This window comes from Castor canadensis, chromosome X (genome assembly GCF_047511655.1).
Source record: "Castor canadensis chromosome X, mCasCan1.hap1v2, whole genome shotgun sequence".
NCBI classification, from domain to species: domain Eukaryota; kingdom Metazoa; phylum Chordata; class Mammalia; order Rodentia; family Castoridae; genus Castor; species Castor canadensis.
In genome coordinates, this window is record NC_133405.1 from 1,680,480 (window position 1) to 1,698,551 (window position 18,072).

The window sequence follows — 18,072 nt, forward strand, 5'->3', positions numbered from 1 at the left end:
AGAGTTCCTGTACTCCAGGACTGACTGTGGGGAGGGTGGGGGAGAGGGTCCCATGGAAAGATGCTGTTCACCAGGTCCTCAGGCTGAGACCTCGCTCCCCCCCCCCCCCCGAGCTCCAGGGCATTGGAAGCACTTTTAGAACTTTTGGAGCGTTCTCGGACTTCCCACTTAATCCACGTGAGAGCCCTCCTGGAGGTGGTCCTTCCTAATCCCATGGGAACCCCATTCCCTGCCCATTCCCTGCCCACGTTCCCATTTTCCTGTGGTTCCCGGACACTTAAGACAGATGGGAGCCCCGTTCTCCCTTGAATGCAGTCATTGGAACCCTCCTGGCTGTGTAGGGAGTCAGAGATGAGAGCTGAGGGCAACTCATTCCTCTCATCAGAGGTGGCAGGCCCCCAGATCTCCGTCACTGTGACTGCATGGCTCTCCTCTAGCTCCAGGGCTGGTTACCTTGCTTTGCTTACTGTCTCCACCAATACTTGCCCAAGTGCCCACCGCGGGCCAGTTCTGCCACATTCACTTTGGGGAACAAACAGCCACAGTTACTGCTCGTGAGCCGCTTGGTGATGGAGGGAATGTGGGTTACATCTCAAGAGACCAGGAGGATTTGGGTTCCCAGAAACATCCAGGGCAGCACAGGGCACAGTTGGGGCACAGGTAGGATGTGCTGGAGACCTCCACATGCTAGCCACACTGCAGCATGTTTGGGAGCTGGGGGACATCAGCTCAGGAGCCCTCCTGAAGTCTATAGCTGCCAGTGAGGGTTCTGGTGAGGCTGGCAAGCACTTTTGGCCGTTGGAAAGCTTACTTTGGCTATTTCTAGAAGGGAATAGAGGGGCAAGAGTAGAGCTGAGAGGCCACTCAGGACTGCTGGGGAAGTCCGAGCTAAGTGGAGGGGGTTTGGTAGTGACAGTACTTATCTCAAGATGGGACATATGACAGGGCTCTGGAAGATCACGCCTGCAACCCTAGCTACTCAGGAGGCAGAGATCAGGAGGATCGCGGTTTGAAGCCAGCTCAAGCAAATAGTTCACATGACCCTATCCCGAAAAAAAACCCATCACAAAAAAGGGGGGCTGGTGGAATGACTCGAGGTGCAGGCCTCAAGTTCAAAGCCCCAGTACCACAAAAAAAAAAAAAAAAAAAAGATGGGACATATGTTGTCCAGTGTTTCCTAATAGAGGAAAGCAGGAGGCAAGGCAAAGCCTGGGAGGCCTAATGACCTCTTTCCCCTTGGGTATCATGTCACAGCAGGAGGACAAGGGGCTCCCAGACCAGGAGAGTACCAAGTAGAAATCCTTCCTTCCTTCCTTCGGTACTGGAAATTGAACTCAGGGCCTTGTGCCTGCTAGGCAAGCACTCTATCACTTGAGGCATTACCCACAGTTCCTTTTTTGTTTTAAATTATTTTTCAGTGCTGGAAATCAAACTCAGGGCTCTGCCCATGCTACAGAGTTGACTCTTACAGGGGAAAGCAGGGGCTGGAGATTGGGCTTTTTCTAAAAAGATGTATTTCTATTTTATTCCTAGATGTGATTCTCCAGCAAGCAAATAAATACAGTGGGAGAAGGGAGTATGGATCAACATAAATTAGAAATAAGCTTGGCGGTGATTGGTGGTGGGTACCCTACACCTCCCAGGCTCTGCCAGCCCCTCCTCAGTCACTGGCTTGATCCAGGGGTCATAAGGCACTTGTGGTGCTGAGTTCTGCTTGCTGCTAAGTTGGCTGGCCTCAGGTGCCCACTGTGGTCCAAGCTCACAAGTCAGTCACTTTGTTTTCCACCAGGGCAGCAATCTGCTGCAGGCGACAAGCCAGCTGCATCTTCTGGGCCACAGGGTCCTCCTCCAGGGCACTGATGATCTGCCAGGGCAGCAGAGGGTAACTGCCTGAGGCACCAGTCCTTTGCCCATTGTCCCAGGACCATCCAGCCCTGCCTCTATCTCAGCAGGAGCTTGGAGAGCCAGAAGGGGACTGCTTGAAGCCTCCCCAGGAAGGCCCCAAATAAAAGCCAAGCCCATTCCCCAACTCGAGCCCTTCCAGCACAGGCTGGCACCCTTCCTTCCCTCTGCCTGGAAGAAGGAAGTTCTGTAGGCCTGTCTTGCCTCTACCTCACTCCAGCTGCCTTCCCCGCCTCTCTGGAGTGCCCTGGGCCTTACCTGGTCATAATACCTGTGGATATGGTTGTAGAGTTCTTGCAGAGCCTCTAGACAGTGGGGAGCAGAGGTGTAGTTCTAGGAACAGCATGTGGAGGAAGTCAGTGAGGACCATGCCAGGCCTCCCCCACAAGGCTCCCCCCTCTGCCCTGCCAGTTAGCCTCCCCTTAAATGTGGAGGGCTGAACCCCCTGGACCACGCCTCACCCCAGACAGCTCAGTCAGGGTGGAGTTCATCTCCTGGTAGCTCGCAGGAGAGCTCTGGCGAATGTCTGCATAGTATCTGGAGAGGCCAACAGAATTAGGGGTGGGCAGCCCCAGCCCCACCCCAGCCCTGATGGTTCTGACACCTACTTCTCCACCATCTGCTTGTAGCGAGGGATCTCCCGGGCGTAGAGCAGTTTGTTTACCGGGGAATCCTGCTCCAGGTAGGAGAGACATGAGCTGGGAGGTGGGGGAGCCACCAGTGTCCCAACTCATGAGTCCCATGATGCCACCCCTCCGCACACACCACCAGGCTCTGCACAGGGCCCCTGAGTATTCCCCCACGAGCCTTTCCTCTTTATCCCCCTCTGGCGACACTGACTTTGCCCTCACCCGGCCCACTTTGTGTTCCGAGATAGTGCAGGAATCAATGAAGGTCTGCGCAATGACAGCCAGGATGGCGTCCACATTGCCTGGCACCCGCACATCAAAGATGAGCTGTGGATTCTTCAAGGTGTTCACCCAGAACCGCAGCAGCAGGCTGGAAACTCAAGTTGGGTACAGGGATGAGGCTTGACCTGCTATTGTGGTCTTCTCCTCCCATGCACTCCAGCCCAGCCCTCCCACAGCGTGTCTGCTTAGTGGAGCTAGGGACCTTGGTAACTGCGGACTCAAGATTTGTTCTCCACTGGGAGCTGTCCTCTTGCCCAGGTCATCTGGGCCCCAGACCTTCCTATGAGTCCATGCTGCGGGGTATGCAGACACCCAGGGTGGATGCTGCAAAGCCCAGGTTCCTATCTTGAACCTCCTGCCCTGCCCTAGGAATGTCCTGGTCCTGATATTCAATGGATGACCTACACAATGGGACTGGGGCAGGGGCCAATAGAAAAAGGCACCTGTTCGTCTTCCAGATGTGCAGGGTCTCCGGGTCCTCGATACCATGCTTCTCTGCCAGCTCATCCAGGAAGTCAAACAGGTACTTGACGGCGATGGGCACAGGTCGGTTCACACTGAGAATGGCCTGGAAGGTGTCGTCTACAAACTTCTGCAGTGTACCCTGTGAGGCAGGGGATGAGGGCTACCCTTCTGCCTTGCCAGGATCACACTGTTCCCCGGCTCAGTCAGGGCTCCTTGGCAAGCCTTCCCCACAGCTTGATTCCCCTGGCCTCACTGACCTTCATGGAGAGCAGGCGGGTGAGGTAGATTTCTGGAATGGCTTTGGCCCGTGCCCGCTCCCGTTCCCGCTCCCGGAGGCTGCTGCGCCGTGCTTTGGCCCCTTCTGGCTCCTCAGCGGCCTTTACTAGGTGCCAGAAACGCAGACCACCTTCCTCGCCGTCCTCCAGCATGGGGATGTCTGAGGGCACGGAAGCCTGGCCTCAGGCCGAGGCTCTTACCCCCAGTCTGTACCAGTGGCCGGGGATGTGCAGCCCACACTCCCCACAGGGTGAGCAGGGTGGAGAGAGATGGGAGGAGGAGAGTGGTGGCTCAGCCTGACATCCCATGGCACTGAAACAGCCACACCTTAGTTCAGCCTGGAGCTTTGGCTGGTGCATTGGCAAGGTGGGGTGGGCAACCCAGCCTAGGACTCTGGTGAATCTAGCCCAGGGCTGACCCCAACCCTGCTAGTCCTCCCTGCAGCCAGATGTGGCTGGACCGAGGGACTCACTTTCTCCAGATGGGCAGCTCTGGGCCACGCTCTGGGAGACAACGCCACCATTGTTTAGCTGAGGGATGAGCCCTACAGTTGCTCCATCTGGGACCTGGGAGGAAATAGGGGAGCAGAGTCTGGGTCTTTCACTGGCTGATCCCCGGCACAGCCCCTGCTCCACATTCACTCTGCCCTGTTGCCGCGCATCTGGCACCTTGTAGTGCTGCAGGGTGTTGAGTCTCTTCCAGTGGTTTTGAATCACTGAGGTCAAGTCCTCATCTGATAAGGTTAGATGACCAGCCAGGCCTGAGCGCCACTCTGGGGGTGGGAGGGAACCCAGGGAAGCCCATTGGCACACAGTCTGTTCCCCAAGTTCCCCATAAATAGCAAGGTAGAGCTAAGTGGCTGCAGGTAGGGGAAGGGAGGTGAGTAGGCAGATGATTGGGTTGGCTCGCTCACCAAGGTCTAGGGCGTGCACTGAGGGCCTCTGGGAGAAGGGGGTGCCCTTGCAGACTTGGTCCAACACCTTCTCCTTGACCTGGGTGATGGTGTCCGTGTCCAGCACTCGGGCTGGCACTCGCTGTACCTCACTGCTCCCTGCTAGCCCTCCAGTTCCAGGGCCCACCAGCACCATCAGTGTTAGGGGTCTGAACTCCACATCCTCCCGCAGCAGGTGGCTATCATTCAGGGTCCGTTTTGCCTTGCCTGTCACAGCATCCACAGGGCCCTTATCCACCTGGTACTTGATGGCTCGGAAAAGCATGTACAGTGGTTCACCAGCCACTTCCTGCAAACATCAAGATGGGCCAGCATTGACCATGAGGCCAGTGGGCCCAGCAAGTCCCAGCAGAGGACATGGTTGGAGTGGCAGGAACAGTCAGCAGCCTACAGCAAGGATGGACAAAGCACAGCCAGCTCACGTAGGCCCCTGGACTGGGACTTTGAGCCCTTCTTGCCTCTGCCTCACATTTAGCCAGAGTAAGGGTTAGAAATTTCCCCTCTCCAGCACTCCCTTCTGCCCATCCTCACAGTGGGTCTGTTGAGCAGGGAGAAGGATCTCATGACTCTCATTGGGCCCCCAGGGGGAATTTGAGCTCAGGCCAGAGAGGCCACAGGTAGGCAGTGGTCCCCCAAGTGCTGGGAGGGAAAGAAGGTGCCATCCGGTGTAGAGGACAGGCTGGACAATGCCCCTCACCTTCAGGAAGGCATAGAGACAGATGGACAGCCAGTTGGTAAGCAGCTTCTCCACCATGGTCTCTGTCCTGTGGAGAGGAGGCCCCAGGTCCCTGGTGAGGATTCTCCTCAACTCCCCTTCGAACCCTGTTCGTGGGGCTCCTGGCCCCATCACCCCAGGGGCAGAGCCCAGCCAGGATGCCGTGGGGACAGGTCAGTGGTGAGCCCCTGCCCCTGCCTTCACACCCAGGTCAAGGCCAACCTGCGCAGCATGAGCTTGGGGTTCTTGTGTACATAATGGGCTGCCAGGTCACCAAGCAGAGTCCTCATGATGTCAGTCAAGTATTCAAGCTTGCTGTGCAGCGCCAGGGACAGCAGTGAAGCCACATGGCAGCGGTCCCTCTGTGAGAAGGTGGGTTGCTCCTCCAGAGTGTGGATGAGCTAGGCAGGGAGCTGGTGTTTACTCCAGGAAGCCCCATATAGTCCCCCACTTCTGTGATCATGCTTCTTGCCCAACCTGGCCCGTCTCCAGCCCTACCTCCCTGCCAGTTGAGGCCCCCTGTCCCGCCTGTCCCCAAGTGTCCATGTGACTCTCACTGTGAGGAGGAAGAGCTTGCTGTTGAGCAGATTGGAGAGCTGTGTGAGGCCCTGGCACACAGTGGCACGACGGCCCTCTTCCCCGGGCCCCTCAAGCTCGGGCTGCAGAGGGCAGCCACCATGGCCAGGGAAGAAGGCACGCTCAGCGTATGTGTGATAGTCCAGGAAGGGGATCCCACTGGCCTCCAGGTCACTGCTGAGGTCCGTCATCTCAGTCATCAGGTCTGCAGGCCAGGAGCCACCAAGATGTGGGCTCAGGCCTGTAGGCCCTCCACGCTCTCACCCCTGCCTGTCCCCATGCACCACACCTGTGAACTCCTTGCGGCACTGGTCGCCCACACCAATCTCCAGGTTCTCCAGCTGCACCAACACCTTCTGGTAATCCCGCAAGGCCTGCTTGCTCTTGTGCCTATAACCGGAGGTCAGGTGTCAGCCACAGGCCCAGACCAGAAGAGCCACCTGCCTGGGCCCTGCCATGGGCCACCGTTGCTAGTGGTGAAGAGGGATGTTTATTCAGGTGTGCCAAGGGGGAAAAGACCTCACCTGTACATGAGGGTGAGGAGAAGCACGGCAGCGATCAGCACGGCAGCACCCATGCCTAGGCCCACCTGGGCCTCCACGGGGAAGGCAGACATCGTGGGCTCTGCCTCGTACTGGACAGGGCCCAGGGCCAAGCGCACGTTGCCCATCTGCACCTGGGGTAGGATGGGGCAGGGGTCCTGAGCGCAGGCCTGCAGCGCTCAGCCTGGTCCACCGGGGCGCACACTTACCACGAACTGCAGCAGAGCGCTGGAGCCATTGGTGGGCTGAGGGGCTCGTGGAGGTGGTTCGCAGTACAGGTGGGTGAGTGTGAGCGTCTTCACCAGGCACTCTCCGTCACCGATGTGCACTCGCACCTCCTCCTTGCTGATCCCCAGGTTGAGGCCCTCACCCTGGGACACACACCGGGAGCCTGAGCCTGCCGACCCCGCACAGGCGGTAGGAGTACCTGGCAGTGCCTGGTCACAGCGGGCTTACCTCCACATCTAGGACGTGGCCTGGCTTAAGGCGGTAGGGGTGGGAGAGCCCTTCGCGACTGAGTGGGGCCAGGCGTGGGTTGGGTTGGTACAAGAAGCCTTGGCCCCCACTGGCGCTGCTGAAGTCCACATGCACGTTGTCCAGGGCAAAGAACACCCGTTTTGGATGGGTTCCATCTGGTACTGCAGGGCTGCGGCACAAGAGGAGGCTGGACGAGTTGATGGAGCAGACCGTGGAGCACTGTGGGGGGGGGGGGGGGGACAGTCAGGGCCAAGGATGCAGGCCAGTGAGCTGGGACTCCCCTGCTCACTCTCAAGGCCTTGGTGGTCAGCCCTGCCTCCCTCACTAGGTATGCCCTGGGCACAACCCTGTCACCTGTTGGTGTGTGTGGGGCTCACCTGTAGCAAGCCCCTTTCAAGCTGGATACAAGTCTGGGGGTCCACAGTAGTGGCACTGCAGCTCCTTCTTGGGTTCAAGTCCTGGTACTGGGCCCCTAAAGCTTTCACCTCTGCCTCAGCCTCCAGCCACACAGACAGAAGGGGCTGCCACACCACATCCAGGCCTGTACCCCTGACACGGATCAGCCTCCCACCCCTGTGCCAGGATGGAAGTCAGATGGGTGCTGGGCAGCCCCGTCCAGCCCCAACTCCCCATCTTCCTTCTGGCTCAGTGCAAAGGCTACCCTGTGGGCTGTCCAGGCTTCTCACCCCCGGAAGCTGACACTGGGCTCTGCTGCCACAAGCTGGGGATTGGCAGTGTAGCGAAAGGGACTGGTGAGCAGTCTGCGCTCGGCATGGCCAAAGACCACAAGGACCACTGCTTCTCCTGGCACTGCTTGGGGCATGGTGCGGCACACAATGGCCTCAGGACACACCGGCTCCTGGCTGCAGGGTGGAGCAGATTTCTCATCTTGGGCTCTCACTACTGCCTTTCAGCCCAGTCCCCTATGAGAGGTCTCTTTGCCTCCCTCAATGGGGGAAGACAGAGATCACTGGAGGTCGGCATAATAGCACTTCTCTTGAAATTTGATAAAAGCCTTCAATCTACGGCCTCCCCTGTATCAAAGAAGACACTAAAGGCTGCAGGGAGTGTCCTACTTGACAGCAGCCAGGTGTGCTGGAGGCTGCCCACCTGATGGGAGGCGGAAGTGGATACTCACATGGGACAGGGTTGGTCACCCACAAAGGCACTGATGTTGCCTCCTGTCTGGAGGTGCTGCCCATGGATGGTGAGCTGGGTGCCCCCTGCCTGGGGGCCCCACTGAGGACTCAGGCTCAGCAGGATGGGGTCCTGGAGAACAGGGCAGGCTGGGGTAGGCATGGCAGCCTGGCCTTGTGCTTTCCCGGGGCCCACGCCCAGGGTCTTAGAGCTTTGGGGCGTGGGCCCACCTCTCAGTTTCTCAAGGGTCAGGACCCTTCTTCCAGAAACACCATGCCCTGCTTCTGCAGCTCTGCATTGGCCAGCTCTCCTCCCATTTGCCACAGCCCTTCAGGGAGGGCTCTTCTCTCCTCACTACCATTTATCACCCGTGGGACAGCCTGCATCCCCTTACCCCAGGTTCTAAACACCAAGATCCACCTGCCTTCTTAGGGTGCTGCAGGTGCCAAGCAGAACTCCTGGTCCTAACCCACTCCTTCCTGCTACTGCCCCCACCCTGGGCTTCCCACTCCAGAAAAGGCCATGTGCTCAAGGACTCAGGTTAGCATCTGGAGGCGTCCCCACTCTCCCGTCCCCCGTTCCTAAGGCAGCTAGGCTTGCAACAAGTCCTGACAGCTCTGTGCCCACGCTGGCCTGGCTGCCTGCCGTGCTCACTGCTTCCGCTGCCCACCTCTCTCCTGGACAGCTGCCACTGGCGGTGTCCTTGCCGTCCCACTACTGCCCCCCGCTGCTATTCACTGAGGCCATGTGGCTTACCTCTTGGATGTACGACGGCACTTCCTGCTACCCTTGGATCCAGTTTGCCATCCTCACCCAAGTGTCCACCCCTCCTCGCTCTCTTTTCCACCATCCCCTGCATTAGGACTGCCCTGGGGTAGGCACTGACCTGGTAGGTGAAGTGCTGGGTTGAGATGCCAGGTGGCCGACTCTTAATGGCCACTTGGACTGGCCCAGCCATGCCATTGGGGGCAGGAGATGTTACACACACAATCCTGAGGAGCCAAGATCCAGTAGCTGCTCAGGGCCATGGGGGAGCCTTGGCAGCCTGCCAGCTGCTGCCTAGAGCCCACTCCCTCTCACCCTCCCCCTGCTTGTTTTCTTGGCTGCAAGCCTCCCTTCTCTATGGGTGGCCACTTTCAAAGGGCCTACCAGAAACAGCACCCCCATCCACCCTTGCCTGCCCAGCCAGGCGCCTCACCGGGCAGAAGTGCGGTAGAGAGAGGGGTCGGGGCTGCAGGGCTGGCCAGCCACGCTCACAGCATCTTGGATATCCGCAAAGGCCCTGCCCAGGTTGGAGCCTAGGATGGTGAGGGCCAAGCCACCTTCTGGGGGACCGGTCAGGGGTTCAATCTGTAACAGGGAAGGATGGCAGATGGGCTCCCCAAACCCACATCCCACTCTGCAGTAGGGGTTCCCAACCAGCCAGCTGGACTATGACTGGACCAAGCTGCTAGGGAGTGGAGGCCTGAGGCAATGGTGGCCTGATGCGGAAGAGGTGTAGGACAGTGGTGAACTGGGGAGGAAGTGGGCCATGGGGGAGAGATGGGGGACCTAGGGCCTGTATTCAGCCCTGCAGGTGAGGGGGTGCTCACCGAATCAATTCTGGGTGTGGGACACAGCTGCTCCACAGCCCCTGGTGGGCATAGTGGTCCATAGCGACAGGCAGGCTGGCCGTCACTGCACCACAGGCAGCTCAGGCTCTCATTGGCTGCCTGGCAGTGACTGCAGTCAGGGTGGCCCACAGCACAGTCATACAGGGTCACTAGGGAAGGTCAGGCAGAATGCTGAGGCACTGCCCCTGCACCGCCCACCCTAGCCCCTGCCTGCCTTGCTGCCCCTGGGCTCACCGTGAAGAGTGCGGGCGTTGTCCAGTCGTTGGACCTCACCCCGGGTGACGTAGATGGGTACTAGGAGCTCCCGCTGGGACATAGAGGCGTGGAACTGTGGGCAGAGGGCAGGATCAGGCTTGACCCCCACTCGGGGCACCTCTGCCTCCTGCCTTCTCCAGGTCTCTCCCCTCCACCCCAGAATGGGTGTGATTGCTTCCTACACCTCTGAGCCAGACTAGTCCTGCTCAGGGACAGAGGCTGCAGACACCACATTCCTGACATGGGCCCCAGAGCCTGGGCAGAGTAGAATGAAGAAGGACTGGGAGAAGCTGTGGTTGAGAAGGCTGGAGATGGCACCCAGTAGCAGGTGAGGCTGACAGGCAGCCTCCCACCTGCTGGGCCTGGCAGTGAATGAGGCCTGCACCCCCAGTTGTCTCTTCCAGGGAAGCTGGTAGCCTCTGAAGTTCTCCAGGTAGCTCCAGCCAGCAATAGTAGGAGGCAGGCAAGCCCTGGGAGGTGGGCACAATGTCAGTCCCCTGGACACTGTCACCACGCCCACCATCATCTCCAGCCCCTGCCTGCTTGACTACTCACTCGGAAATATTGAAGGTTCTGAACACGCAGAGCCAAATGGCTCTCCCAGCCCACAGGCACCAAGTGGGGACCTGCCAGGCCCTCAACCTGGGGACAAGCTTCCGGACCACGCACCTGGACATCCACCTGGGGAAATGAGAGCCTTACTCCTTCAGAACTCCAGGGGCTCGCTCCTGCCTCTGTCCTGTGGGATTGACCATGGGGGGCAGAGCAGGTGACGGAGTCCTGCAGTTGAGTACACCCACCTCCTGGGCACTGTAGACTGTCCTCTCACCCTCTGGACAGTGCTCTCCGTATACGCAGCGGCTACTCTGGGGGCACCAGTGGCACCGCCAAAGGCTGCTTACACAGGTGCGGCACCTGTCAGGGCAGAGGTCAGCTCAGGATGGGGCTGTCTGGGATTGCCACCCCTACGCAGCAGGAACCAGGCCCAGGAACTCACGGAGCGGCCATCTGCAAGGCCTGGGCCGAGCTGCAGTCATAGAAGGAGAAGTTGGTGGCAGCTACAGACACATCCTCAAACATGAGGGCCAGGGGCAAGGTGACATGGTCTGTGAGGACACAGTGGTGGCAAAGCAGATCCTGTGACTCCTGGCCACCCCAGTTCTAGCCCTGGACCCCTACCCAGGGGATCCCCCTCACCTGTGCCTGGAGGGTTAAGTGGCACCTGGTCTTGGGGAGGGGTTACACAGGCCACATGGGGCCCTTCCACATGAGCCAAACTGTCATAGTCCCCAAAGGCGCAATGGAAGTACTCATCTACAGCCAAGGTGGGCAGTCGGGGGACAGACAAGGTGACCTGGGACACAAGAGAAGGAAACAGGGAGATGCAGAGTGGGGAGGTAAGAGCCATGCTGGGGTGTGAACAGAGACAGTGGTGGAAGAGCCGGACAAGAGGCAGTCAGGGGGTCAACCTCCCACAGGCAGTGGCTACACTGCCTTGGAGGACCAGCAGTGTTGGGCGCCTTACCTGGCCCTGCTCCTGGCGGGGGTGGTGGGCTGGCAGCAGGCTCTGGATGTGGAGACAGTGGCTGTCCTCCTCATAGCTCCACAGCCAATGGTTTGGCTGGGCTGCCCGCAGGCACTGGCCTTTTCGGGTACACCTGGCAGGCAGGGGCCTATTGGGTCACTGTGTAGGTCTCAGGCTTCCTGGGTGACTGGTAGCAGGGGGATTGGGAGGATAACCTGGCTGGAGCGTAGTAAGCAGGGAGAGTGAAGGGAACTGTGTTGAGGGGAATGGGCCAAGCACATAGGGCCTCGCGGTCAAGGTATAGGCTTTGCCCTTGACTGAGTGAGTGGGAGCCACTTTGGGGTTACCATTAGGGATTCCTGGGCTGCTGCATGAAGCCCCAGCTGGAGGGGAGTTGGAGTGGGTCAAGGGACACCAGCAACTGGGCAAGAGTCCTGAGAGAGATGACAGAGACCTAGACCTGAGGTGAGGTGGGGCTGCTGGAAATGAGAAGTGAACAGGTTGGGCAATGTCAGGCGGTGGGTACTGCCCAGACTCTTAGTTGGTGGGCTGGAGCAGGACTGAGGAGCTCAGAGATGGCCTGAGTCTCTACTTCAGTGGGCAGGGCTGGCCTCTTGGCACACCTAGAGCTGGTTACCTCAGGGTCCACACCACCTGCTGATTCATGGTAGGGCTTAGACCTCACGCTCACCTGCCCTGAAGGACACACCAGCCACACAGTGGGTCCTGGGCCTGGAGGCAGCTGGTACAGTCCGGGAACTGGGGGCAGGCAGCCACAGGTACCCGGTCCAACTGTATGGGCAGCAAGGGAGAGATGAAGTGGTTGCAGACACTCAGGTCATGTGGACCCGGCCCCCCAATGCCTGGGACAGCACTCACCTGTTGGGCAGTCAGGACATAGAGGTGCCTACCACTGCTGTCCACCAGCAGGTCTGGACTGATGGCTGAGCCTGGAGGCCCCACTTGCTGGGAGTGGTACACCTGGCCTTGGGAACCATTGAGAAAGACCTGGGCAGGGGCACAAGGATAGGGCTGAGCCATCTTGCAAAGCCAAGGCCAGCTCTACAATTGGCCAAAAGCTGACCATTCAGGACCTGTGCTGTCTTCCTGACAGGGGCTCCTTTTCAGGAGCATAAGGACTCTCAGGGAGTACCCTGTTCCCCAGAGCCAGCTCCCCTTCCTGCTAGGCCATCAAGGGAGAGTTGTGCCACTTCCTCAGTTCAGCACCCTCAGGGCTTGGGGCACTCTCCAGAAAGCCACAGCCCTGGGGCAGCAGGGTCACACTGGATGAGGCCCTTGGATGCCAGGGCCACTCTGCCATGCAGGAGAGCAGCTACAAAGAGACAAGCAGGTCACCAGGCAGAAAGACTTCTGGGGCCAGACTGGCTCTGAGCACCGGGCCTCTCTGTCCTGCCTGTCCATCATCCTTTACCATTGGCTCTCATTGGTCAGAGAAGGCAGTCACCCATCTCAGAGCCAGAGCAGAATGTGGCCCTGCCAGACGTTAAGGTGTGCCAGTGCTCTCTGACCCACCAGCAGGACACAAGCTGAGAGGTAGTGTCCTAGGGGCTTTCCTGAGCCACTGGTGCTAAGGGCACCTGAGCAGACAGAAAGATGAGCCCAGCCTGACAGTGTGGAGGCCACTCTGAGCCACTCCCCATTGGTCAGGCTCTCACCTTATATAGCTGGCCCTGGGTGTCCCCCAGAAAGGCTATTGTGTGCCCATCTGCCTGGAGGGCTGCCACAGCGCTGATGGGCTGCTCAAGCTGCAGCAGAGGCTGGGCCTCCACAGACTGGCGGCCAGAAATGGGGCTGGGGGTGTGCTCGTCACCACAGGGGTATGACTCTGGGGAGTCCTAGATGGGCAAGAAGTGGAGAATCAGCTTCCAGGAGAGGCAGGAGGTCCCTCCCTTGTGCCTAGCAGAGGCAGCCAGTGCAAGGGAGCTGGGAGAAACCTGGGGGCAGAGCAATCTGGGTTAAGGGGCCAGAAAGCTGGGTCCTTGAGCCGCATAGCATGACAAGCTTGCCTCACAGAGGGAGACAGATGGGAATAAACAGGCTGAGAGCAGGTAAGAGACAGAGTCAGAGCCAGCCCCCCATTGACATCCCATAGCCAAACAGTGCACCCCTGAGCCATGCCATGGAGGGGGAGGGCTGAAGAGGTAGGGCAAGCAAGAGAAGAAAGGGAAGGCAGGAGCTCTGGTCAGAATCTGGAAGTCGGGCCCTTGCCACTCACAGGGGGCAGGGTAACACAACGCGACGTGACGCCATATTCCACAGTGGCTTCCTCCATACCGCTAGGGCCCCGACCTCCAGTTGTATAGCAAAGTCGCCGGGCCTGCTCCATGCTCCTGTCCAGTTTGGCCAGGGGAAAGGCGCACAGGGCCCCTTGTCCCCCACTTGGGCCTGCGGCAAATGCCCCTAGCAAGGTGCCTGGGGCAAGGAAGGCAGCCTGGATGAGGCCCTGGCCCTGGCAGGCAAAGGGCACTTCCACATAGGAGTAAAGATTGGCGTCCCCTAGGCAGACACGGGCCACATAGGAGCGGTACTCAGCCTGGGTCCGGGCCCCTCGGCGGCGGAAGATGAAGTAGGCAGAGTGGGTATCAGCAAAGGCCCCCACATAGCTGTTGTTGTAGTCTGAGAAGTCGCCCACCACTAGGCGGCCCAGGCCCTCACTGGAGAAGGGCTGTAGCCCAGCCAGCTGGCGTACGGTTAGGGGTGGCACTCCTGCCGACAGCTTGCCTGCCAGGCCTCTGGCCACCAGCAGGAGGTCCCGGCCTGGTAAGGGCACCACTAGACCCACAGTGGTCACTCCTGGGGTGTTGGCGGCCACAAACTGCCCATCACCAGGGTCTTCGGCCTGGTATAACACCTCAGCCACATCCCCAAGGCGCCGTTTCTCACAGACACCCTGCCTTACCTGCCCGCAAGCCACAAGCTCCTGGGCCCTGCTGCTCACCAGCAGGAGCTGATTGGCATTATCAGTGAGCCGGGCCTGAGGACATTCAGCTGGGTCACGGAAAGGCACGCAGTCGGGACTGTCGACGACAGGGCCAGTAACAGCCACAGCCTCGATCTGTAGCTCAGGGCTGAGCTGGAAGACGTGGTTCACTGCGCCCACATAGAGTGTGCCCCGGCCTGGTGCCAGCGCCAGGTGGTTGAAGGTTGTATTGGGTGCAGAGAAGCGATGGGCTCCAGTGAAGGGCAGTAGCAGCAGCAGTAGGAGGTGGAGGCTGAAGGGAGGCCAGGGAGCCATCACAGGGACCTGGGAGAGAGCCCTTAGCGTGAGGCCTGTGGCCCCACTCCCCAATAACACAAGTCAGGGTAGAGGGGCAGAAAGGGGCTAAGGCAGAGAGAGAGTGGGAACCAAACCAGGGCAGAGATGGGACCAGAAGAAGGCCGTGCGGAGACTCAAGAAGAGAGGGGTTCACAGCCAGGAGGGAGGAGGGAAGAGAAACAAAGACAGGGATAGAGAGCAGGCAGAGAGAAAGGGACAGAGAGGGCACAGAGAGAGGCAGCCAGAGAGAACAGAAAAAAGGATAAAGAAAGTGTCCAAGAGCTGGAGAGAGAGACGGGGTGGAGAGAAGGGCACGCGCGTGCCCTCGTTCATGGGCACACATAAGCATTCTTTCATATTCTGTTGTATATGCATCTGGACTAGAATAGGGGCAGATCCTGAAAACCACGAGAGCACGAGCAGAGAGACTCTGAGTGACAGGGGCAGGAGAGGGAAGGGAGATGGGAATAGGAAGGTCAGTGGAAGCCACATCCACAAGATGCCCCTGTAACTGGCCACCCAGACAAGAGAGACAACATGGGGACAAGAGGAGCAAGTCAACAAATGGCAAGGCAGGATACCCATGGCAAAAGGGACAGGGAGAGAAAACACAGGCTGGGCAGCCAGGGCCAGCTGCACAGAGAGACCCTCACCAGCTGGTCAAGATGCAGCCAGACACAGCCATACCTGCCCCTCAAGACAGCAGTGAACAGGTGGCCAGGGCCATGCCACAGAGGGCCTCAGAACACCTGGGGGTGGCCAGGGGTGAAGGGAGGGTTGTGAATCAGCCAGCAGAGAGATACCAGAGTGCCAAGAGGCAACACAGGATGCAAGGGTGGTGGGAGGCCTGCCCCTGCCCGATGGACCCCAACAGTCAACAGTCTGCTGGAGAGTCCTCATTGTGGGAGTTTTGATCTGAGAAGGGCCAGAAAGGCAGTTTGACTGAAGAGGAAGGAGAGGGATGGAGGGGAGCCCAGCAAGGTAACCCCATGTCTGCAGAGGACCCTTAACCTGAACCTCCAAGAGCAAGGGAGGGGCCCTAAGCCTTCAGAGGAGGGGCACTGAGGGCAGCTTCTGCTGTGCCCTCCCCCCGCCCCCCTCTGAACCATCAGCAGCAGTCACTGCCCAGCAGCCCCCAGCAGAACAGCCCCAGCTGGTGACACCCAGACAGACGAAACCCTGGGCAGAGCCCTAGGAAGGGAACAGGAGCTGGTGGCAGGCCCAGAATTGAGCTGGGGTCTGCATGACTGGGCATGTGCCAGTCAGTTGCTACCCACTGCCACTCAGGAAGGCCCCAGAGCCCCTTATCTCAAGAACACAGACAGGAAAGGGCACAGGCATTTCTTCTGGACCCTGAGTATATCGTGGCAATGCCTGGTGTGTATGGTGAGGCTGATGGGGCTGCCACCCAGGGAACCCAGGACACCAAAGCCCCATTCCAAGGCTGACCTGCATGCTGGATCCTGCCCTAGGCTATTGTACCCCACCCTGCCCCTCTCAGGGACATCTTTGGGAATGTAGGGCCCAGGCACTTACCGCCACTAAGGAATTCAGCAGTGGTGTCTCCTGGGCAGTGTGGTATGTCTCCTCAGATCAGCTGCCCCAGGGCAGTGGTGAGGGGCACAAGATGGCTGTGGGAGCATTGTCCTGAGTGGGAGGGAGACAGTCGAGGCTCAGGCCCATTCATGCTGGCCTTGGGGGAGGAAGGAGGAGGGGGAGGAGGGGGCAAGGGCCTGGCGACCGGGCTCCACCACAGCTGGCAGCTTTGTCAATAGTGGCCCGGCCAAGGCAGCCCTGCCTCCACCCCAACAATGTCCCCTCTGTCCGGAGGCCCAGGCCATGGACCCACTATCTGGTGCTCTTACCCCCATCTGAGTGGGCTGTTCTGGCCAGGGAGCTCCCTGCCACTCCCCGCCTCCAGGGAGACACCCCCTGGGATCTGGGGACAAAGGGACAGGGTTTCCTATCTAGCCCACAGCTCCTCTGCCAGCTCAGGGTGCCCCTCCCTAAGTTCTCCCGGGCCGGGTCCCTGTGAAGGGCACGGGGTGGACCTCAGAGCCTCCACTGTAGAGCCAGAGGCACGGAGTTCCTGCATGCCAGCCTCGGCCTTGGTAGCCTTGGTGCCCGGCTGAAGTGCCAGTCCTGGTCCTCAATGCCTGCCTTTGTCCAGGCTGGGGGCAGAGGAGGCACTGACAAAGGCAGCCCGTGCAGAGGACCTTCTCCCCCACCCCCTGGCCTGGAATAAGACTGTCTTCACCCAGCCCCGCCCCTGGAGACTGGTAAAAGTCGTGCCAGGTACAGCATGGTAGTGGGGAAAGCCAACGGAGGATGCTGTATGGGCAAAGAGGACCCATGAGGGACTCAGCCACCAGAATCAAACCCTTAACTTCAGACATGAATGCAGCTGGTTGCCTGCTCCCCCCACCTACTACCGCCCCCCTCCCCGCCCGGGAGAGACCCTCCCTGGATCTCCTCCGTGCATAGGGGAGGAAGGAAGTGGCAGCAAGCAGCCACTCCCTGCCACCGTCATAGGGCATCCTGGGGTCACTGCACTCAAGGCCATGTTGCAGTGGCACTCTGGCTGGGGTCCCTGCCTCCTCCACGGTGTGCAGCAGCAGTGGGCTCCAGGGCAAGGCAGGCGGCAGGTGACTGCGGCCACCTGGCTGAGCCGGTTGGGTGGCTGTGGGGGAGGGGAGCCAGGCAGGCAGCCTCCTTACCCTGCACTGTGTTCCCAGCTAGTGCCAGCTCTCTCATTTGGGGTCGGAAGCCCTGGTTCTTCACTTTCTAGCACCAGTGCCACCCTGCTGGAGGACACCATGCCCCCCAGGCATCAGAAGGTGCCATTGTAGCTCTGGGTTTATGCCCAGTGGCCTTTGCCTGACTCCAGCTAGTTGGCCCTACAGATTTTGGCTTCTCCCTGGCCTTAGCAGCCCCAAGGCAGCATCCCTCAGCCCAGTGGCTCCTGCATCCAGTGCCCAAACCAGCCCCACCTCCTGCTTACCTGGGTGGGCCACCTGCGGGCCCGAGGAGCAGCTGACTGTGTCAGGAGTGAGCCCCAGCTTCCCTCCCCACAATGCAATCGTGCCCAGCCCTACGCATGCAGCCCAGCGGGGCCGGGCCTGGCAGCCCAGCCCCTTGCGGCCCGCCCCTTTCCCCTAGGCACAGGGCAGGAGGCTGCTGCCCTTTGCTGGCCTGGGCGGGTGCTGCAGAGGGCTGGCTACAGGGACCTGACTGGAGCAGGTGAGAACGTGTGGGCATTCCCTAACCTTCCACAGAGTGCCCATCGGCTCCATTCGGAGATAAAGCATTCTATGGACATTAACATATTGTCCACATGTTAATTGACCCAGCAGGTGGGGGAACTGGGTAGGGAAAGGAGGGGCATGGGAGTTTAGGAAACTTGCACAGAATTCCACAGCTAGTAAGTAACAAGGCTAAGAGTCCCTACA

General features: G+C 59.5%; 1 protein-coding gene across 3 annotated transcripts; it reads right to left on the reverse strand.

Moving 5' to 3' along the window:
* Window positions 1–1,451: 1,451 nt before the first annotated feature.
* On the reverse strand, window positions 1,452–17,769 carry Plxnb3 (plexin B3). Of its 3 annotated transcripts, XM_074062763.1 has the most exons (37): window positions 17,625–17,678; window positions 17,341–17,427; window positions 16,160–16,270; window positions 13,583–14,611; window positions 13,023–13,202; window positions 12,226–12,354; window positions 12,038–12,138; window positions 11,347–11,479; window positions 11,019–11,175; window positions 10,819–10,927; window positions 10,622–10,736; window positions 10,377–10,502; window positions 10,175–10,291; window positions 9,801–9,894; window positions 9,546–9,715; window positions 9,152–9,303; window positions 8,840–8,945; window positions 7,955–8,085; window positions 7,503–7,679; window positions 7,194–7,389; window positions 6,796–7,035; window positions 6,549–6,710; window positions 6,322–6,473; window positions 6,087–6,187; window positions 5,779–6,002; window positions 5,444–5,622; window positions 5,204–5,270; window positions 4,468–4,795; window positions 4,223–4,326; window positions 4,027–4,120; window positions 3,536–3,714; window positions 3,257–3,417; window positions 2,754–2,901; window positions 2,511–2,575; window positions 2,364–2,439; window positions 2,161–2,235; window positions 1,452–1,864 (listed from the first exon to the last, which is right to left on the reverse strand). In XM_074062763.1, the coding sequence occupies exons 4-37, from the start codon at window positions 14,600–14,602 to the stop codon at window positions 1,760–1,762; spliced, it is 5,673 nt and encodes a 1,890-aa protein (XP_073918864.1). In that variant the 5' UTR covers window positions 14,603–14,611; window positions 16,160–16,270; window positions 17,341–17,427; window positions 17,625–17,678; the 3' UTR covers window positions 1,452–1,759. The 3 variants fall into 3 exon arrangements, with proteins under 3 accessions (XP_073918864.1, XP_073918863.1, XP_073918865.1); XM_074062762.1 differs by lacking the exon at window positions 17,341–17,427 and having other exon boundaries at window positions 17,625–17,769; XM_074062764.1 differs by lacking the exons at window positions 17,341–17,427; window positions 17,625–17,678 and adding an exon at window positions 16,489–16,902.
* Window positions 17,770–18,072: the final 303 nt, after the last annotated feature.

What these genes read in the sequence shown, in the direction of transcription:
- Plxnb3 (XM_074062762.1), bottom strand. Translation starts at nt 14,602, where the DNA reads ATGGCTCCCTGGCCTCCCTTCAGCCTCCACCTCCTACTGCTGCTGCTA. An exon ending in AGTGCACGCCCTAGACCTTG is followed by an intron (nt 4,327 to 4,467) that starts GTGAGCGAGCCA and finishes TCCCACCCCCAG; the next exon opens with AGTGGCGCTCAGGCCTGGCT. An exon ending in TACAAGCAGATGGTGGAGAA is followed by an intron (nt 2,440 to 2,510) that starts GTAGGTGTCAGA and finishes TGGCCTCTCCAG; the next exon opens with ATACTATGCAGACATTCGCC.